General features: G+C 35.7%; 1 protein-coding gene across 1 annotated transcript in view; it reads right to left on the minus strand.

The window, feature by feature from the left end:
- Window positions 1–23,713, minus strand: part of ARIH1 (ariadne RBR E3 ubiquitin protein ligase 1) — a 130,390-nt gene that overhangs the window by 34,868 nt on the left and 71,809 nt on the right. Inside the window, exon 3 of the mRNA XM_007956932.2 lies at window positions 4,609–4,753. Coding sequence (XP_007955123.1) covers window positions 4,609–4,753 — 145 coding nt within the window. The remainder of the gene's footprint in view (window positions 1–4,608; window positions 4,754–23,713) is intronic.

Below are 23,713 nucleotides of genomic sequence, written 5' to 3' on the forward strand. Positions count from 1 at the left end.
AAAAAAAAAAAAAAATCAATGGTCTGAAGATAAGGAACATAAAGAACAACACATACTCTTAAAGGTTTCCTTTACAACCACTTCACATACCCAGCAAGTAATGTCAAATAGCAAAAAGAACATTAAGAACTATCTTTCCTCTATCAGAACAACAACCAAAAAATCTACTGCCATCAAGTCAATTCTAACTCAGAGCAACCCCCATTGGGTTTCTAAGGCAGTAAATCTTTACAGAAGTAGACTGCCTCGTCTTCCTTCTGCAGAGTGGCTGGCATATTTGAACCACAAATCTTCTGGTTAGCAGTCAAATGCCTTAGGCACTGCACCACCAGCACTCCTTTCCTCTATCAAAAGTGTCCTATAATCCCTAAATTTGAATTGGTTGAATTGGTTTGAATTGGTTCAGTCACAGCTGATGAAGCAAAACTGAAACAAGACCCAAATTTTTTTAATTTGGGTGATCTGGAATATTAACAGGAACAGGAAAAATTATAGATCAAAGCCCTGGAATGGGAGATTCAGAACAGGCATAGCATGTCATTTCAGAAGCCTGACTGCCAGGACTGCAGAGAGTGACACACATTCAAAGTGATGTGTTCGGCTACCATCTTTGAGCCAGGCACCATTGTTTTTGACTCAGCTCAGCCTGTCAACAGATTCGACTGCCATGCAATGCGTACACAGCCTTTGTTTTCTAAGAGGGAGTTTAAGTTTCTACTAGCGTGGCTTCAACCCATAATTTTTTCTGTTCTGGTTCACCCACATTTTAAAAATTGGGGTCAGTTCTGGTGTTGCTTCATTGGCCATGAATAAACTAGGCTAAACGGGTTCGAAGCCCTGTCTCACACAATTGTAAAATGGCATGGAGTAAAGAAGAAGATATGTGTTAGAACTAGAACAGGTATTCCAGGAGCAGAAAGATTCCACAGAGGTGCCTTATGGTACCACCTTCATAATCTTCAGTTCTGCCTTTATCTATCTTATATTTTGCATTTAGTTAAACATAATTTTGAAAGAAAAATGTGAAAACCATTGGCCAATTTCTTTTGCCTTTATGTAACCTAGCTCCCAGATTAAACCAAATAATGTTACCCTTACTCAGTGCCATACTTGATTCCAATTCACAGTACTACTATAGGATAGAGGAGAACTGCCCCACCACATCTTTCTCCCACAAAGTGGCTGGTGGGCTCAAGCCACTAATCTTTCAGTTAACAACCAAGTGCTTAATCACTGTGCCACCAGAAATTAAGAAATGAGAAATTGAAGTCCAAGTGACATTGTCTATTAGAGTATTGGATCAGTACTGCTGGATCTAAAGCCATTTTGAATCAAAACATTATTTTTAATCAGCTTTAAGAACTATAAACGCTTAACACACTGGAGAGTTTATTTAAAAATCTTTATTCTGAATTAAGAAACCACTGAATTTAGTCACAACAAAGATTGGGGTTAGGGAACTACGCATTTACAAAGAGCTCCAAATCTCAGGAAATTGTTTATAAAAAGGAACTCTACCCAAATAGTTAAGTAAAAAAGTATTACAAACTAAGCTACCAAAAGCATTTATTAAAAAACTTGTTTTTATGTGGCAGTGTCTAAATCTGAAAGTCCTTTCTAGAAAAATACAGGTATTAAAGATAGTATAAATGTTTGAAGGGAACAAAGATGAAATATGAGACATAATATAAATGAAGACGTTAAAAATATCCTTGTCTTAGTGTAAAAACTAAGAGAAAAGTCCTAGTTTCATCATGATTATATTTTTGATAATGCTTTGCACAGTTTTCCATAATTCCTTTACTCACACTATCTTGTCCTGTCATGTATATAGCCAAATTTCCTTTTTAAAAGTAGGTAGTTTGTAATTATTGCTTCTACTTCCTTTCCCATCTCCAAGTCAACCTCTGTTTGACCCATGCACTTTGGTTTCCTATGTCATTACTTAAAGTAACTTTCCAATATCACCAGTAAACTTGTTAATTCCAAATTCACTTTTCACCTCTTCCTCTGAATGAAGTTCATTATTCTTCATTCTTCTCCCCCACCTTTTTTAAAATTCATCTCTTCCTTTGGCTTCTGGATTCCTACATTTTCCTGGTTCACCTAACTTCCCTACTTCAGAGATCAATTTAAATGTCAATTTCTATGGGAAGTCCTCCCTGATCCAAAACTGAGTTAGCTAGCTGTTCCTCTAACATGTTCCCACAGAGTAACATCTTGTGTTTGCCCTATCAAAGCACTTACCATTCTATTCCAAATGTCTTTTACTTAGTTGCCCAGCTAATCTGTAAATTATCTGAAGACAAGGATTATGTATTCTCCACTGTATTCCTGCTGTGCTGAGTGAATGAATAGTAGGTTCACCACCACTAGTTACAAATGCAAGGCATAGTTACGGTTTTCAATCCTAGTTTGTTGAGACTGCTAGACAATACCAATGGCACTGAGAAAGTCACAGGGGTATGTATGTGTGAGCAGTTTCACTAGTCAAATAACAGGTAAGACTTAAGGAGAAGCAGGAGGAAAAACACCAAGAAATAATAAAATCCTGTATAACCTGGGAGAAAATATTGGCACTTTCATGTAACTGCAACAGAAACATTAATAAGCTGTAAGCACTATATAAATGTCAACTGGTGAAGAGAATTTGTAAAGAAAGATAATAGTTAAAACACGAGCTTAATATATTTTAATAGTAGTGCTGATTGTTGTTTTTAAATGCTCAAGTTAGTGGTGCGATTTAGGGCTTTAGGGTTTACTTCCTCAAGTAAGCCTTCTCTGATAGTTCCTCACCACCAAATTTGGTTAAAGTTCCTTTGCATTATAGCCTCACAGTACTCTGTACTCCTTCATAGCACTTATCACATTAAAACAAATGCAGCTCAAGATTTTAAGCTGGAAGAGATCTGAATGAATATCTTATTAAACTCATTCATTTGAAAGCAGAAAGAAACTGAGATCCAATGAGATTTAACAACTTACCTACCCAAACAAACCCAAATATTTTATTATTGCAGCTATCATCAGAAATTTAGAATTCAGAAAATCAGTTCAGCACTTTACCTACTAAATTACTTTAACTAATGTTTTTCCATTTCTGTAACAGTATTCTATTCCTTAAAAACAAATAAAACTCCTTTACCTCTTTTCTATGCACTTGTAAATTAACAAATTAGTTCCCTTTCTTCGAGTGTCTTTAGACACGTGCATATAAAATGCTAAGCTAAACAATGAAAAACCTTCAATATATTTAAATATGTAAATTCAATGCACTTGCCAAAGAACTGATTTATAATAAGAAAAATTGGGTTAACTGTTAGAGCAGAGAATATAAATATGATAGTTATAATAATGGTAATATAAATAACTTATTTCTTAGGTATCTTGAAACATCTTACAGGGTGAAATGCATGAAACTAAACTATGGTTAATAATAAAAAGGCCTGTATAGGAGAATTACCCTTAGAAGAGCCTAAAGTTTCCCTGGGAGCCCTGGTAGCGTAGTGCCTAAGGTACTTGACTGCTGCTAACCAGAAGGCTGGCGATTCAAACCCACCAGCCACTCCTCAGAAGGTAGGCTGGGCAATCTATTTTCGTAGTAATACTACCTCAGAAACCCAAGGAGAGGTTGCTATGAGTCAGGTCCGACTTGACGGCACATAACAACAAAGTTTCCCTATTAGAAAACTTTCTACAAAGTCATCTGTTGTTAGGTGCCGTGAGCTGGTTCTGGCTCACAGTGACTCGATGTACAACACAATGAAACACTACCTGGTCTTGTGCCATCCTCACAATGATCACTATGATCACTATGTTTAAGTCTATTGATGTAGCTATTGTGTCAATCCATCTCATTATTATGTCTCATTTACTAAAGAAAAGTATCAATCAAATGGTCTCATTTTCTTCTCCAACTCTCTCCTCAAGTAGTGTAAGGATATCCAATAGACTGGATCTGTATAAGTGGAAATCGTTTCTTATGAACAATTCTAAGAGCTCCTTTATAAAACAGTATTAGAGTTTTATAAATCTTTTGGGTATTTAAAAAAAAAAAAAAAAAACCTGAAGTTTTCAATCTATTTTAATTTGGATGAAAATCAACTCTTATTCGCTGCCTAACCAAAAAAAAAACCTCACTGCCATTGAGCAGACTCTGACTCACAGCAACCCCCACTGGGTTTCCGAGGTGGTTAATCTTAATGGAAATAAACTGCCCAGTCTTCCTTCCACGGAGTGGCTGGTGGGTTTGAAACACCAATCTTCTGGTTAGCAGTCCAATGCCTTATGCACTGCACCACGAGAGCTCCTTAGTCTTAGAGTTTGATTTAGATGAAAATCAACTCTTTTCACTGCCTAAGTATTACATAATTATTCCCATGATGGTAAAACAAACTTGGAAAAGATTTAGGTATGTAATAAATTGGACAAGTTGCTGCTTTAAAAGAATATTCTCTCTCTTCCTTTCCTTATCCCTCAAAATCCTAACAAGCTACTTACTGCTTTACTACAATCCGAGGTCTCCAAAATTTTCCTTTGTTCTAAATAATGAAAGCTGATTCACCCTCTGAAAGAGTCAGTGCTAGCCTTAAACTACCAGATACTCACCGAGTTAGGGTAGTTCAAGTAGCAGATCTGACAAGGCATATCCTGTGCCGATGACCTTGTATTCATCTGGCGTGTTCGAGACTTTTTACTTGGATTAATTACATGACACTCAGCAAAGAGCTTCTCCAGGTTTCCATCAAAGTACCTGCATTATTTAAACAGAAAGGATGAGAGCCCAGCAAAAGCACACTGTTAGAGCTCTCCCAAATCTTGATTTTCTAAAGGGAACAGCAACTAACTGAATTAAACGAAGATCACAACTTCTGTGTTCAGAGGAAAGGAGAGTTGTACAGCTATTAAACTGCAGCCAACAGACATATATAAAATTAGACTGAGTTCTTGTTGCTATTTTGATTTTTTTTCTGTTATTAAATAAGAGTCCTAGGAAATTAAGCTATTGATATTATTAACAGTACTGTAAATTAAAACTTACAGATGACACATATGCTATCTCTAGTGGTAGCTTATGAAAAATAATGGTATTTTAAAAGATTAGGCTCTATTTTACATAAGTGAATTAATCTTAATAAATGAATGTATATAAACCAGTCAAAACATGTTAAGAATGCTTCTTTAGTAATATATCATTGAAAGCATACTTCCACTTACCAACCACTTAAAAACTGAAATTATTACATCTCATTGTAGATAAGACATGTTTCTTCAATACTCTTTCGAAATGAAATAATTTTTAATAACTAGGAAAAGGAGGGTGGAAGGAATAAAAACTGTATCTTAAAATATTCTTATAAATTATCTATATATCACCTTTACATAAAGGGTTTATCCAAATATGTACAGTTGGCTCAAGAACTAAGATACTAAGGTATCTTAGATATGCCAAGCACTATCGACAGAATTCTGACTGAACTGCAAACTTCCTGACAGCAGATAGTGCTAAGTATTGAGCACAATGCTTTCCATTTATCCAGATTAGACATGGACCCAAGCCTCTTTAAATATCTTACAACTATAAAAGGAAAATGAATAAACACTTCAAACTGAGAATCAACATAACCAGTAAAAAAGTTAATATACAATCTAGTCAATTAATTTTAGCTCATAAACCTCAGGTTTCAATAACTATAATGCTCTTTACATACAAATAAGAGGTACTCAAAAAACAGTAATATGCAAAGATATTTTCAGTATTTTTAATGAAACTCTTCTTCAGGCTTTGGGTTCAAGCACCACTGTATATTCAGAAAATTACTCACAAGAGAAGAAAGCGCTCTCCCCTAAGACAATAAATATATTTCAAATTATCAATCAAAATGTCATTTCATGATAAAAGTTATTCCTAATGATTTAGCTATTTGGAGTATATCTAGAGCAGAAAATCAAATGTTTTTCCACAAATTATCTCTGAAAAGACCTAAGATGCCAAGTTTTATCTGAATGCAGAAAACGTGAGAAGCTAACAATAGTGATTAAACAGCTTATTTTGATTTAAAAAAAAAAAAAAAATGTGTTCACAAGAAGGCATATCCTGTGAAAAATTTGGAACTAACAACTCCTAATACTTAGGTAAACACTCTAGACAGCATTCTACGCATGCACAAAGACAAAGACATAAGTGTATTAATTCTACATAAGTAACACCTTACTCCAGTTTTATGATCTACTTTTTTCACAAACAGTATGCAACAGGTATCTTTGTCAATGAATATAGGTCTACTTTTGGCTGTTGCATAATGGATACGTACCATAAGTTACTTATTATACTAAAGGGCATTTAGATGGTCCATACTGAAACAATCCTTGTGCATGTTATCTACCTGTTCACTTATTTGAGAATATCTCTTTAGGGTCAACTCCCAGAACTGTGATTAAAAGAAGGATACACATCTTTCTTTTTGATACTTATTGCTAAAATATCCCACCCAACTCCTAAAGATACTGATTCACATTATCATCAAATATCTTGAGTTTGGTATTTCTTGCCACCAATGGGTTTGTAAATCTTTAAAAAAAACATCTTAGTCCATTTTAAAATATGGGACACTTTTTTGCTACCTTTAGGTTTCAGCTTAAACTTCACTTCCTCAAGCCTTCTGGCAGCTACTCACTCCCAAATTAGGTAAGGTTCCCTTGTACTATAGCCTCTGGTGGCGTAGTACCTAAGGCACTTGATTGCTAACCAGAAGGCTGAGAGTTCAAACTCACAAGCCACTGCTCAGAAAGAAGACTGGGCAATCTACTTCCATAGTGATACTGCCTCGAAAAACCCAAGGAGGGGTTGCTATGAGTCAAATGGACTCAATGACGGTGAGTTATTTTTATTTATTTATTTTTAGTACTCTGTACTTCTTTTACAACACTTATCAGATTAAAACCAAAATCTAGTTGCTATCAACTCTGATTCATGGTAATCATGTGTCTGAATAGAACTCTGCTCCACAGAGGTTTTCCAATGGGTGAATTTTTTGGATGTAGACTGCCAAGACTTCTTCTGAGGTGTCTCTAGAGAGATGGCAAACCCCAAACTTCCAAAAAGAAGTTTGCATCACCCAGAGATTCTACTTATCACTTTACTATAAACTCTGTAATCAGTTTGTCTTTTCTGCTAGAATGTAAATTCCATTAGAATACTTTAATGTTCTAGCCCAAGTGTCCAAAGGTACCTTATTATAAACACTCAAATTTCTTGTTAAAAGAGTAACTAATTAATCTCTCAGTGATCCTAAACACTTTTTTACCACATATAAACTTTCCTAATTCACATAAATATATTTTTCAGACTTTCCATCCTATTCTACTACTTTAAAGGCCTGCTCTTGTAAGTTTTCAATACATTTCCAGTATTTGGTAAGGATACTTTTATTACTCTTTTAAATAATCTTCTTGGCTATTCTTCCATGTTCAGTTTTCAAATTATAATTAATGATTAAAATCACTATTAGTGGAAAATATTTGAGTTTTTTTTTTCTCTGACAGGTTTCTGGTTTACATAGGTTCTGGCTTTCACAGGTTTTACTATATTGTCTTCCTAGCCAAAACAAAGGTTCCCTCCCACAATTTATTTAATTCATATTCCTATTTTGTCTATGAAGGTCTTTTACTGTCAACCTGAATTCTTCTGTTTTAGATAATGTTCCTTAAAGCTACCATATATTGGAATTTATATTTTTTTGATCCATTCTAGAAGCCAGCGAAAGAACTTTCAAATAGTGCCCAGGTAAACAGAGTGGAGAGTTACGAATTCATTCTTATTTTTGAGCGTAGGAGGCCTATTGCTGCTGCTGTTGTGAGGTGTTGTGGAGTTGGAAACTTTTTTTTTCTTTTTTTTAATGTGACTTGGGTGAAAGTGTACAGAACAAATTCATTTTCCATACAGCAGTTCATACACATTTTGTTTCAATGACACTGACTACAATGCTCATAAGTTAATAGCTCTCCTCCCACTTCCCCCTACAGACAGTTTTCCCTGTGTCTTTTCCTATGCTTTCCTGCCCTCTGAGCTAATTTCCCGTGCAAATACTGACGTTCTGACTGATCCCCATGATTGATTTTTTAATGCATTTTATTGAAATATAATTTATGCACAGTGAAATATACAAAACTAAAGTGACATGGGTCAATGTATTTTTTTTTGGAGTGTTCCCTCCCCTCCCCTGCCCCCCAGCAACCAACAAAGAAAGTTTCTCTCCATATATAAACCTTTCCTTGACCCTCCACAACAAATACTATATTTGTCCTTCTGTGACTGACTTATTTCACTCAGCATAATGTCCTCCAAGTCCATCGATATTATGTGGTGTTTTGCAGACTCTACAATATTCTTTAGTGCCGCATAGCATTCCATTATGTGTATGTACCATAGTTTGGTCATCCACTCTCCTGCTGATGAGCACCTAGGTTGTTTTCATCTTTTTGTTATTGTAAATAGTGTTGCGACGAACATGAGTGTGCGTATATCTGTTCCTGTCCTGGCTCTCACCTCTCTAGGATATATACCTAGTAATGGGATTGCTGGGACAAATGGGATCTCCCATTCCAGCTTTCTAAGGAATTGCTATATTGCTTTCCATAATTATTCTATCAATTCACAGTTCCACCAGCAGTGAGAGAGAGTACCAATCTCTCCACATCCCCACCAGCATTTGTTACTTTCTGTCTTGCTGAACCTTGCCATCAGTGCTGGAGTGAGACTGTATCTCATTGTTGTTTTGATTTGCATCTCTCTGATGGCCAATGATTCTGAGCATCTCTTCATGTAGTTGCTGGCCACTTGAATATCCTCCTTGGTGAAGTGTCTGTTCATATCTTCTGTCCCCATGATCGAATGTTTTAAGGAGTGTACCTATCTAGTGCAAATGTTCATCTTCTATGCCTGTCCATTGCTTGGGTGGAAGCCACGGGAGCGAGTTCAATTCCAGGCCCAAAGAGTGAGTAGGGGTCATTGTCTTGGGAGTTTCACCAGTCTCTATTAAACCAGTAAACTTGGTCTTTTTTATGATTTTGAATTGTGTTCCACATTGTTCTCTCACTCTATCCAGCATCTCCTGCACTGATCCCTTTCTGAGTGGTTATCAGTGGTAGCCAGAAACCATCTAGTTCTTCTGGTCTTTTGGTCAAACAGGCTGAGGTTTGCATGGTTCACTTGCCCCTTGGACTAATTGTTTCCATGCATCTTTGGTTTTCTTCAACCTTCTTTGCTCCAGATGAGGAGAGATCCATTGTTGCATCTAGGTGGACACTTGCAAGCTTTTATGACCTCAGTTGCTACTCACCAAAGTAGGATGTAAAATAAAGTTTTGTGTAGTATGTTATGCCAATTGAGCTTGATGTCCCCCATGACCATGGTCCTGAGCCCCTAAATCCAAAAACTCAATCTCTCAGAGTGGTTGGCTGTGGCTAAGAAGTTATTGTAACTTCGTCCCCTGTTAATTCTATTTATGCAGACATTCGTATAGCACATACAAATACTTACGTAGAAATATCATCTGCCAACCCTGTATGTGGTCATGGATATATTCCCTTTTGCCTAGACATATCTGATCATTAAAAGCCTGTCTACCTATGTATCTACCCATAGATTAATGTTTGTTATCACTGATAATGCAGTATTATATACATAAGAGTGTTCTTTTTGTTGCCTGTACCTCTTGTGTACCTCTCCGTGTCTACCTTGTCCTTAGTGTTACTGTGTTGGTCACTCACTTTTAGTACACTGCCTTTCCCAACTGTCTCTCTCCCTCGTTTTTAAGTAAATTTAAGTAATATTTAAAGAAAATGTTTTTTTAATATTGTTTTGATTTTCATTTATTAAATGGTCTGTTCACACTGACAATGGTTATTGGAACGAGACTAATACTCAGTTTAACTACGAGTTGCCTATATTAACTCATTCAATACTTAAACCTATTTCGTCTTTTTTTTTAAACTGTGTTTATACAACAAATTGGGTTCCCCTTAATAACTTTTATACAAATTGTTCCAATTGTACAATTTTTACATTTTGTCAGCATCATTATTTCCATTCTATTTCTGATGGTCTAGCTTCATTTCTCCTCCTTGCTTTCTCACCTTTGCTTCTGGGTAAATGTTGACCATTTGGTCTCACATAGTTCTCTGTTTAAGGTAGCAAGTCACTTATGGATGCTACTGTTTATTTTATAATCCAATCTATTGTGGTTGAAAGGTGGCAGGCAGGAATCGCTTAAATTCCAGCTTCAAAGGTTATATAAGAGCGATAATCTCAGGAGGATCTTCTAGTCTCTATTGGTCCAGAAGGTCTGGCCTTTTTTAAGAACATGAGTTTTGTTCTACATATTTCTTCCATTCTATCCAGCACCTTTTAGTGTATCCCTGGTCAGAACTGTCAGTAGTAGTACCTGGGTACCATCTAGTTCTCTGGCCCTTGGATTAGTTTCTTCTTTGAGCCTTTAATTTCCTTCATTCTCTTTTGCTCCATATGAGTAGACACCAAAAGCTGCATAGTGTAGAGAGCCGCTTGCAAGTTTTTAAGAGCCCAGATGCTACTTAACTAACCAGGATATAGAATATTATCTTTGTGAACTGTGTTACGCCAATTTCAAAGTTGTCTCCCTAGACTATGGTCCCAAGCCTTTTTTAACCCTGTAAACCACAAGTTGTTCAGATATATCTAGGAAGTCTTGTAACCGTGCCCCATAGGTGGTTTGTTATTTAAAAACAAACAAACAAACAAACAACTCACTACCGTTGAGTCAATTCGACTCATAGTGACCCCTCCTTGGGTTTCCAAGGCAGTATCTCTATGTAAGTAGATAGAAACGTGTTTATCAATAAATGCTTACAGATATTCCTATACAGGCATGTGCATTTACTTGTATATGCCTTTCTATACACACATATGCATCCATATCTATTTACATAACCACTCAAGTTTTTGTTTTTATTGTTGTTGCAAAACTGTGTATGTTAAAGCATATACTGAAACTGTCCCTTTTTATCACGCACTTATTAGTGTCTTTATTTACCTTGGTCAAGCTGTTCTCATATATCCATGTTTAAGTCTTACTGTATGAGTTTGGTTTTGTGGTATATATTTTATATCTATACACACACATACATACACACACATATATATACACACATACATGTATATACACACACATACAGTTTTATTCTTGAAGTTTAGTAGTTCTACTGGGATTTGTCTTAGCATTTAACTTTCTCTTTTGAAATGCCATTCAGGTTTTAGTTACTTAGAATCCTTTAGATATTAAGATTGTCCTGTTTTCCATATCTGTTGTTGTTGTTGTTATGTGCTATTGAGTCAACAGGACTCACAGACCTCTCCTTGGGTTTCTGAGGAGGTATCACTACGGAAGTAGATTGCCCAACCTTCCTTCCAAGGAGTGGTTTGGCTGGTGGGTTTGAACCACCAGCATTCTGGTTAGCAATCAAGTGCCTTAGGCACTATGCTTACAGAGCTCCCTTTCCATAACTACCACAGGTTAATTCCTTCTTTATCCTTTTTCTCTCTCCACATCTGTATTTTCCTAAATGTTTATTCTCTTTCTTGCTTCTTCTAATGTGGTTTTAAGTTATAAAAGATTAATAATGGTCTCTTATTTTTTTTCTTAAGTTTGGGCAGCTTCCTTTTTTATCTTGTTCCGTTGTTTTATCAGTTCAACTTGGATCCCTCATCTTATGGTCTATGTTCAATTTAATTTTAAGAGAACAAAGATGCTGTTATTTTCTGATCATGACAGTTTAATTTAGGACTAGTACACCCAAGAATATGGATGTATTCTTACCCATTTTGTTTACCTGTGCACTATCTGAAAGTTCCTTCAGTTCACAGTGAAGCACTGCAGTTTACGCACCTTATTTAATGAGGTAACATATTTCTCTCTGCCTCACTGACTGAAGTGAACAGATGTAAATCTCATCCTCAGATACTGTTTCTCTCCTTTCTTCAAAATCTGCCCATCTTTTGAGGAAATCATATTGATGAAAATAAAAAAGGAATAGCAGTGTGGTTTCTCCATCAGTCCTCCCTTTCCTGAGTGGCAAAAGTACAAAAGCAGGGTGCCTTCCACTCAATTTCTCATATGATTAAGACTGGCAGAAGGAACAAAAAAAGACTGTGACAACTTGAGAGGTTTGTCAATAGATTATAAATTCAGTTCATTCAGGATGTATACAGAAATATAGTTGAGTAAACTGACGCTTATTCAGCCAACTTTCCTGAATATCTAGTTGTTTTTATTTTTTTGGTGTTGAGAATATACACAGCAAAACTTACACCAATTCAACAGTTCCTACATGCACATTTCAGTGACAGTGACTACATTTTTTCATGCAACCATTCTCACTCTCCTTTTCTGAGTTGTTCTTCCCCCACTAAAATAAACTCACTACCCCCAAAGACTCCTATCTTTCAAGTTGCTGCTATCTGTTTGATTAAAGAGCATAATACTCAAGAAGACTTTTTAAACTAGTTATGCTAAACTTTTGTTTGGTTCTAATAACATTTCATTGGATATTTTTAGTTTACGGTTTGAAGATTATCTCAGGTTAATAGTTTTAGGGGTTTTTCTGAACATCTGGATCTTAATTCTTCATTTTACTTGACGGGCTAGACAGAAACATACCAAATAATACGAATTAAATTTCAAGGCAAGAGCAGTTACAGGCTAAAAACTCTGTCTGGCTTGGGGCAGGCAAGGCAGATATATGGCTAACAGGGAATACCAATATCATGTTTCTTTTTGAATTCAGAGCTACAGTGGCATGCTTGTTTGCCATTTCAATACTTAGTTTTACCATTAGGAGTTTATCTCTAAAGCCATTAGGGCTTCATACTTCTTAAAAAAAGATCACTGCCGGGTAAATAGTTATTTTCAGAATATTATCAGAAATGTAGAAGTGTTAAGCCAACTTAAAAGTTATCTGGTGACTTTGCTACCCTATATGCTTAGGCTATCATAGCTCTAGCTTATAGTTCTTTAATGCTCCCATAACATATTTATAACAACTCAATGCCTATTGGTATAAGCAAAAGTAAACAGAGGTGTGTATATAAAATTTACAAATATATATTATATATACTCATATATAAAGGTGCTTACACACGCTTCTAATTAATTAAGTAATCTTTGTTTCAATATTTTCATGAGATAATTTATAAGTACCAGACTTCAATTTATAAAGGAAACAAAAGTGTAACAATTACTCCATAACTTAATTTTAGTTCTTCCTAAGCAGTAAAAGATCTGGGAGACTAACATTGCTCCCAGGAATTGCCATCTCAATGATCTCTTGGCTTATTAACCCATTTCTATTTACTAATGATGTAATTTTTTCATTTTTAAAGAAAATTTAAACAAAACCATCAAAAGAGCAAAGAAAAAGCTTAAATTCATTTAACTCATATAGATGACTGAGAACTACCATCAAATTTATAAAAAACAAACAAAAAAGTATGCAAATGAAAGTCTTAAGACAGCAATATAGAAAGTTGGAATTAGAAATACCATTTGACCCAGGAATCCCATTATTAACTATATACCCTAAAGTGAAAGCCAGGATAAGAACAGATATACGTACACCCACATTCATCACATCACTATTTACAATAGCAAAAAGATGGAAACAGCCTAGGTACCCATCAACAGATGACTGGATAACCAAACTATGGTACATACATACAATGGAATACTATGCAACCCTAATGAGTAACGCAGAATCTGCAAAATACCCCATTAATGTGCATGAAGTTGCAGGACATTATGCTGAGTGAAATAAGTCAATCACAGAAGGACAATTACTGTATTAGTCCATTATTATTAGAAGTCAAGGAAAGGTTTATATATGGAAAGAAATTTTCTTTGTTGGTTACCAGGGGTGAGGCAAAGGGAGAGAATACTATTAGACAGGCAGAGATTAAGTATTGATTTGGGTGAAGAGAAGGGCAATGTACCAAATGTGAGTGATCAACATGGTGGCACTGAGGAAGAAGAAGATACAGAGAGGTGTGTGGGAGATTCAGACAATGATGAACCCTTTTGCACATACAGTACTGCACTGTCAGTGAAGGCAAACATTGATATACAGGTAGAATAGATGGGTAGACAGGCTGAACAATTAGCTTTGTCTATGCAGGGGTGTGTGTGCCGATGACCATGTACAGCGTTGGCAGACAACGTTTCTACAAGTGTAACTGTATGTTCTGTAAGAATTCCCAGGCATACAGTAGAGCTGAAAAGGGACAAGGCTGTAGTCACTTCTTGAGCACAGGCAGTTACCCTGAGGGAGCAAGCAAACAGTTGGACCTGTGGGCTCAGGACCATGGTCGCAGGGGACATCAAGCTCAACTGGCATAACATATTACACAAAATCACTGTTCCACATCCTACTTTGGCGAGTAGCAACTAGGATCTTAAAAGCTTGCAAGCAGCGATCTAGATGCAATGATGGGTCTCTCCTCATCCAGAGCAAACAAGAATGAAGAAAACCATAGGACACATGGAAACAATCAGTCTAAGCGACTAGTACACCATACTATCTTCTGCCTATATGACTATGAGACCAGAAGAACTAGATGGTGCCTGGCTAACACTGTCAACCACTTGGAGAGGAATCTATGTAGGAGATCGTGGACAGAGTGGGAGAACAATGTGGAACAAAACTCAAAAATCATTAAAAAAAAAAAAAAAAGGGACCAGGTTTGCTGGTCTGAGAACACATGATGGAACCACGGAGACTATGGCCCCTAGCTGCCCTCCATGTCTGGAAATGAACCTACTCCTGTGGCTTCCAGCCAAACAATGTTCAGCATATGAACTGAACATTTACATTAGGTAGATACACTCCTCAGAGAAAACAATCATGGGAGAACAGAAGGGCTGTGTATGCACAGGGAGACAGCTCAGGGGGCAGGAGTGCACGGGAAGGGAAAGACACAGGGAAGAGGTAACTATGGGGAGGAAGAAGGAGGGGAGGTGTTGCCTTGTGGGAAAGTGCAGTCAATGTCATGCCACAAAGTGTATGTGAGGTGCTGTATGGGAAGTGAATTTGCTCTATAAACTTTCACACAAATCATTAAAAAAAAAAAAAGCAATATAGAACAAGACAGTAGACTCAGGAGGGAAAAGTCTTTTCTCACCTTTATAAACAGACATTAGGTTCTGAGATGTTTCTTCATTTTCTACAGTAAGAAGTCAGTATAGCAGGGTACAGTAGTATAAGCTAGTTATTAAGAAATACTTAAGTAAATAGCTCTTTCTCTTCTGAGGAGTGGGGTTAGAACCAAAGGTTTAGAGTACAGTACTACTTTTCATTTGTAACCATTAAAAAACTGCTAATTTTTTTTTTAAACTATGAATGTATTATTTTGGAAATATAAAAATGCTCATGAAATACAATGTAAATTTACTACAAATTAGAAGATACCACTGAAAATTTTGTGATTTTTAAAGGTATTCTTTCCAAAAAAGACGACTAAATCTAAAATGTAAGATGACTGACGTACCTATGCATCTCTATTAGTTAAAGCTCAGAATTCCAGGGAAACAAAACTATCTGAAGAACTTAGGGAGAGAAAATCGTTTCTTCTAAGGAAGGCTTTTGACTCTCGTAAGAAAAAGATCTCTGAGTACAAGTCTACAAGAACTTGTTTTAAAAGTTTTTTTTTTTTTTTAAATGATAGTCCCTAAAAAATGAAATGAGTTTGCATTTTCATATATTCTGTATTTAGTTTATCACTAAATATATTTAAAAATCTCCTGAGCTTTCTTATTGGTAAACAATAGACTATTTAGCAACAACAAAAAAAAGCTACTAATTAATATTACTTTTAAGTTGAACTACAAAAATCTTATATAATTTTTGAGAATTTTTCTGCCATTTGCCCCTCTGTATTTTATTCTTGGTTCTGAGCCATTAGGAGGACTAAAAAATTGACCATAAATGAAATACATATAAGATAAATCCTTTTAAACTTAAATAAGCAAAACTGTAATAGAAACACAGTCAACTAAGCCATTTTCTCAGAAGACTCCCATCCCCATTTATTACACAACAATTTAAATAATAATTTAAATATAAGTATGCTGCACTTAATGTCCACGATTTGGACATTGAACACTGCATTAGAACCTTATAGGAGGAGCCTGCTTCCAGTCAACCAAAGCCACGTCTGCTGCCTCGCTTGCCTGTTACGTAACCCACCTGTGGTGCAGTACTGCAAGACTCTAGGTTAGGCAAAAGTGAGTGACCAACACAGTAACACTAAGGAAAAGGAAGACACAGAGAGGTGCACAAGAGGTACAGGCAACAAAAATAAGCCCTTTTACATATACAATAGTGTATTATCAATGATAACAAACATTAATCTATGGATAAATAGATGGACAGACAGGCTGAATGATCAGTATGTCTAAGCAAAAAGGAATATACACCTAACCATATATAAGGTAGGCAGATGATATTTTTACATATGTATTTGTGCTCTAAGAATGCCCATATATATAATAGAGCTAACAAGGGACAAAGTTATGATAACTTCTTAGTCATAGCCAACCACCCTGAAGGAGCAATAGTAGTAGTAGGACCTGTGGGCTCAGGACCATGGTCACAGAGGACATCAAGCTCAATTGTGTAGTAATAACATACTACACAAAAACAATGTTCTACATCCTACCTTAATGAGTAGCGACTGGGGTCACCTCAGCCCAATATGACCATGAGACCAAAAGAACTAGATGGTGCCCAGCTACCACTGCCAACCACTTGGGAAGGGATGAGTATAGAAGATACTGGATAGAGTGGAAGAACAATGTGGAACAAAACTCAATCATAAAAAAGACCAGGTTCAGTGGTCTGATAAAAAATGGCGAGACCCCTGAGATTACGGCCCCAAGTTACTCTTCAGGTCTGGAATTGAACTCACTCCCATGGCTTCCAGGCAAACAATAGACAGGTATATAGGGTGAACATTTATATCAGATAGACACACTCCTAAGGAGTACTGGTGGTGCTGTGCCTAAGGCATTTGACTATTAACCAAAAGGGTGGTGGTTCAAACCCACCAGTTACTCTGTGGAAGAAGACAGGGCAACCTACTTCTGTAAAGATTTACCACCTCAGAAACCCAATGGGGGTCGCTATACGTTGGAATGGACTCAAGAGGAGTGGGTGTGGGTTTTTTTTTTTTTGGTAGATACATTCTTTAAAACAATCAATCATGGGAGAACAGAAGGGCAGTATTCGTACAGGGAGATGTCTCAGAGGACAGTAATGCATAGGAAAGGACACAGAGAAGAGTTAACTACAGGGAGGAAGTGAGAAGAGACCTGTTACATTGTGGGGAATTGCAGTCAATGTCGTAAAACAAAATGTGTATGAACTGCTGCATGGAAAACGAATTTGCTCTGTAAACTTTCACCCAAATCACAATAAAAACTAAAACAAAACAAAACAAAACAAAACTCTGGGTCTGGGGTCTTCAAAATCATTAGGGGGAAATAATACTAAAAAAAAAAAAAATTCATGGAACACACACACACACACACACACACACGGTCAGATGTTGCCCAAACAGATATTAAGCAATACATACCTGTATACAAAAGACAAGAGTAAAATGAACTTCCACATACCCACCACCCAACTTTCACAGTGCTGCCAATCTTGCAATCTTTTTTGAAGGGTAAGATTTTATTGATCTTCGTATGAGATTTCAGGGTAGATCTATAACTATAAAGGACATTTTTAAAAGAAGCTAATGACTGCTCCCTTCCTAAAAGAAAAGAATTCTACAATAGAGTGCTCACAGATGCTAGTTTTAGAGTATAAGGTATTCCAGCTACGTTGAGATACTCAGTGTCATCTTTATTGGTTTTTGTCCATGTTTTCTAGTCTGATTTTAATTCTTTCAATCTGACAAATTCTTCTAGTACATGGATTCTTAACCAAAGGTCCCTGGACCCTCGGTAACTGTTCAGTATCTACAATATTATAACTTATTTGCAAATGTTCATTTCTTTTTCTCCCTGGGGAGAAGGGACAAAATGTTTTTACTTTCTCAAAAGAGCCTATAGCTCCCAAAATGACAAAAACCACTATTATTCTTTTAAACTACTTTTATTTTTGTTTAAAAAACAAAACAAACAAACAAACAAATAAACCCAGTGGTTTCTGCACCTTTGTCCAAATGTACATACAGGGGAAGTCTATGGTCTCTCTACTCTGCTCAATGGTCTTTTTTCCCTGCTACACACCAGCAACAGAAATTAGAAAAATAAATAAATATTACTTATGATTCCCAGAGCAGAGGATCTGAGCCCAATTAAAGAGAAAAAGGATTTGTTCTAGACATAAAAATAAATATTCTTTTATTATTTTGATAATTTTTTAATGTACTTAAGTCCTCAAGCTGTAATTTTTATGAACCTATAAACCAAACAAATATGTTTACAATATAGCTATGCTAAAAAACTAAGTCTAAGCAATTAAAATACAAGGCAGTATATAGTTAAGTGCCATTTTTATGGTTTACGTACATTTTGAACAACTACATATAGCAATTATACTTGTTAGTGGTGATATAAACTGCTTTGATGGAAAGAAATGAACACCTATTTGCAACATGACATGAGATGAAGTTTGTAAGAGGCAGGAAGAGAATACTAGAGAAATACAGAAATTATCAATTAACTTCAAGAACTCAAAACAACTTAATAGTAAATTGATTTATAGTTTTTAATAGTGAAAAGAGAATAGAGAAGAAGATGATCTATGGAACATCACGTAAGCTAGATGTAATGTACAGGTTATATATGATGTCTATGGCCACAATTCCAGAATAAAGTATTACTGATGCTCTCTGAAATGTGTGCAAAGCTATAACTCTCGAGGCAATCAGAGCCTGAATAGCTGAAAGCATCTGAAGGAAGTGCTAAGGAGTAAGTATAGACACACAAGATGGAATGCAAAGTACAGAAAAGTTTTCAAAGTCAAGTAACAGAGATATGATGAACCACAAAGGTAGTGGAGGTTGATAGAGTAAATTGACATCAGAGTTAATTTTAGAACAGATCCAAAATAGGCTGGTACAATAGTTATGACAAATTAGAAGAATGATACTAGAGCCTAGGATGGCACAGAGGAAGCTGTCTGACAGGCAAAAAGTTAAATATACTAGTGCTGTTGTTATGTGCCATCAAGTTGGCCTCGACTCATAGCAACCCCTCCTTGGGTTACTAAGGCGGTATCACTACAGAAGTAGATTGCCCAACCTTCCTTCCGAGGAGTGGCTGGTGGGTTTGAACCGCCAGACTTCTGGTTAGCAGTCAAGTTCCTTATGCACTACACTACCAGAGCTCCCAAAATACTAGTAGGTACCATTTATTCTACATGTACTAGTAGCCACTACAAATTCTACACATCCAAAAACCAAGTTAGACCTTCCCTTTTAAGGTTGTTTCTTTCCTTTGTGTCTCTGTGTAAAAAAATATTTTTATTGTGAAATTACACAATTTTAGAAAAGTATATAAACATAAACAAGCAGTTAACAAACTGTTATAAATCAAACAACAGTGCACAACCATTACTCCAGACAGGAAATAGAACACTACTAGTATTGAAGAAGCCTCTTCTCAATAATAAGCTCCTCTTCCCCAGAGAGATAGAACTATTTTTCTTTTAAATTTCACCACCTGAATATGCATCTCTAAATAATATAACTTAGTTTTAACTTTTTGGATTTTTCTTCCTTTCATTCAATATGGTGTTTTAAAAACTCGTAGCTTGTTGCTTATTAATTCTAGTTCATTTATTTTTTTTTGTTGCCCAACATTTACCATTATATAAATATACCACAATTATCTAGCTAGTCTAACACTGATGAGTATTTGGGCTGCTTACAGATTATAGCTATTATGATGATGCAGCTATAAATATGCTTATTTATAATTTTTAATGTATGTGCACATATTTCCTTGGAGAGGGGAATTACCAGGTAACAGATACGTGTTATATTTCTTTTACAAAATCATTTAACAATTTACCTTTGTTAGACTCCTTTGGGTTTTCCATGTATATAATCATATCACTAGGAGTCCCTGGGTAGCGCAACTGTTAAGTGTTAGATTACTAGTCAAAAGGCTGGCAGTTTGAATCTAGCCAGAGGTGTGCTGGAAGACAGGCCTGCTTCCAAAAGGTCACAGCCTTGAAAACCACACGGAGCAGTTCTACTCTGCACACATGAAGTTGCCATGAATTGGAATTGATGTGACAGCAGCAACACCACCAATCACGTCACCAGTGAAAATTAACAGTTTAGCATCTCCCTTATAACCTTTATACTTGATTTTTCTTGTCTGGTGTACTACAGGCTAGGATCATCTCTAGTATAATGCTGAAAAGAAATGGATACACATCAATCTCTTGAACTCCAACTAAAAGGGGAAACTTCAACATCTCACCATAAATTATGCTATCTCGTACAGATGTCATATAAATTTATATAAATTTCTGCCTAGCCTGTGAACAGTTTCTTTTTAAAAATAATAAATTATCGCCAATTTCTAGCAAATGCTCCTTCTACATTTATTGAAACGTTTTTTTCTCCATTAATTTGTTCAAACAACCAATCATACTGAATTTTTTCAGGTTAAAACCAACCTAGCATTCCTGGCATAAACTGAGTTGGTCATGCTCGCTTGTTATCCTTTCCAAATATGTGAAATTAAATTTGCTAATATTTTAAGCTTTTTTTTGAAAGGGGTATCTGTATACACAACAGGAAATAACTTGTAATTTCCCTGAGGGTTCTGTGTCAAAGTAACATTCTTTTTCATTCCTGATATTGGTTATCTATGCCTTCTCTCTCTCTCTCTTGATCAATCTCACCTGTGTGTTGAAGTCTTTTCAAGACTCTTTTGGCTTAATCCCCTCTACTGTATGTATGTTTTCTATATTATTAATATATGCTTTTTGTTATTTCCATCTTTCTATTTACTCTGCATTTATTTTTTTGTTCTTTTTTTAACTTGAGGCATCTCTTTTTAAAATTTTTAAAACAAATGTTTAGTTCATCAATTTCCTTATATATGTATTTAGGGCTATATACAGTATTCTAAGCACAACTTGCATTCCACAAGATTTTTTCCCCCCTTAACTTTCAAATACTTGCATAAATAACCATTAAAGTTATCTGAAATTTTAATCAACAATGACAAAAATGAAAAACACTGACTTAAATAGAAAGATACAAAGGCTAGGTACAATACAAAAACATTTATAGTAATAAAAATTATTACGAATACATTTTTCATGAATACAGCATTTAAGGATAGCAATTATTTTCTCTTAAACTATAGAAATATCATCCCAAAGCACTCATTTTGTTACTGATAAGAAGTAATCTGTCCATCACTCTTATGAAAGTATTTATTCTTGTATCTCTGATTGCTTTTTTAAGATTTTCTCTTTATTTTGTTGTTGTTTTTGCCATTTTAGTGTATTTTAAAATGTGGCTTTCTTTTTACCATATTTCATCAAATGTAAAATATTTTGGTCCTCACACACATGATCTCAACAGGAGGTGACATGGGAATTTTTTCATGAGTAAATCACAATTTCAATCTTGTTGGTCTAACATGCCATCAAAAATGAAAGACGTATCCGGATTTCAGAGACATCAAAATGAGAAAAAAACATAAATCTTAGAATCAGTGAAAGTTATTTATTATACATTGTAATTGTTAGGCTTCTGGAATGTCTAGCACTGATGTTTCTTACCAATATGGAAAATTATCAGTCATTTATCTTCAAATACTGCCTCTACCCTATTCTCTCTTCCCCTTGTATGACTCAATGATATCTTCTCATTTTATCCCCTGTATTCTTAACCTGTTTTCTGTATTTTCTGTCATTTAGCCTGTGCAGTTAATTCTGGATGGGTTTTTGACCTTCTACTTCACTAAACCTCCCCTTAACTTTGTCCAATCTGCTGTTAAAACTCATTTACTGGATTAATTTTGCTTATTTGTTTAGTTATAGAAATTCTAATGGTTCTTTTGAGTATCTGTATGACAGCTCATATTATCCAATTCCCTGCTAATCTAGGTCTGACAATTCTAATAACCTAAAGTACCAGATTGGAAAACTTTAACTAGAAAAATAATATGAGGAAATAATCTGAGCTCTTAAACAATGTTCTTTCCCCAGAGAAGTTCTACACATAGTTCTGTCAAGTGCCTGGATACATAAAAAGTCTGGAATCTTATTAATCCAAGTTGATGACTTGAGGATTTCTTTGGGGTACTCAGATAACATGAAGACCAACTTCAATTTTTACAAGAGCTAGTTTACCCAACCCTCATTTTTGGTGAGGCCAGGACTATAACAACTCTTTTCTCTCTAACCAAAAGGCCAACAAAAATCACAGTATAGGCTCTTAGCTACATCTTCAGGATCAAGAGACATTTCGAGGGTAAACCATCATGGAATGCCTGGCTCACTTCTTTAGATTCTGGATTCTCTCATGCCTTGACCCTATAATTCCTATTTTATTAATGTTTTTATTTCCTCACACCTCTTCTGTTGTCTTTGGTGGGAGGACTAGTACAAATTACCCTAAGTTTCCCCAATTCCTCTGTTTTTCTCTGTCTCAGTTAAAATTCCACACCCACATCTCTTCCACCTATCCACTGCGCCCAAATTCACTAGGAGCTCTGGTGGTGTGGTGCCTGAGGCATCTGATAATTAACCAGAAGGCTGGCGGTTCAAACTCACCAGCCATTCCTTGGAGAGAAGATTGAGCAATCTATTTCTGTAGTGATACCACCTTGGAAACCCAAGGAGGGGTTTCTATGAATTGGATCCAACCCGATGGCAGTAAATTTGGTTTTTTAGCCTAAGCTGAGTTATATTTTCCTTTTACTTGGATTATTAAAAGAGATTCTCAAGTAGTTTCCTTACCTCTCTCCTCCACCTCTCAATCAGCCCATACGGTTATTACACTGGTTTTTCCCTCTCTCAATTTTTTTTTTATCACATTTCATCACAAAACCACCTTTAAAGGTTCTCCACTATAAAGAAAAAAATCCAAACTCATTTGTGTAGAATCCAAGGTCGTCCATATTGTGCTTCCTTTTAAACATTTCCAACCGTTTCCCTGTTTACTCTTCATGTAATCACTGACCATTCACTCTATATCTGTTTACTGTTCAACATATATTCTTTAAGCTTTCTTCCCAACACTGTTGTTTTCTGAACCTGAAAGGTCTGGTTCCCACATATCTCTACCCTTCCAAGTTGAACTAATATGTTATCTCATCACCAATTCTTTCTCACCTATTCAGAAATAACCTTTCATGCAGTCCCATAAAATTTTAAGTACCTTGGGGATAAAATTATTTATGACACATTTTTGTGTGGACCCTCTCAATCACCAAAAACACTGCTCAACATCTTACACACAGATGATATTAAAAAAGTTCTTGAAATTTATTAAGAAATGAGGCTCTAGAAATCAGAAATACGACTATGCAGAGGCAGAGATTACGGTCAAGAGAATGGAAAAAAGAAAAATGAAGACTTCTGGCTTGTAATTTGATGTGTTAAAATGCCTAGAAGTCATCCCTCCTTCCCTCAACAACAACAA

The sequence above is a fragment of the Orycteropus afer genome, unplaced genomic scaffold (genome assembly GCF_000298275.1).
Source record: "Orycteropus afer afer isolate SDZICR_OR568_19922 unplaced genomic scaffold, OryAfe1.0 scaffold00015, whole genome shotgun sequence".
NCBI classification, from domain to species: domain Eukaryota; kingdom Metazoa; phylum Chordata; class Mammalia; order Tubulidentata; family Orycteropodidae; genus Orycteropus; species Orycteropus afer.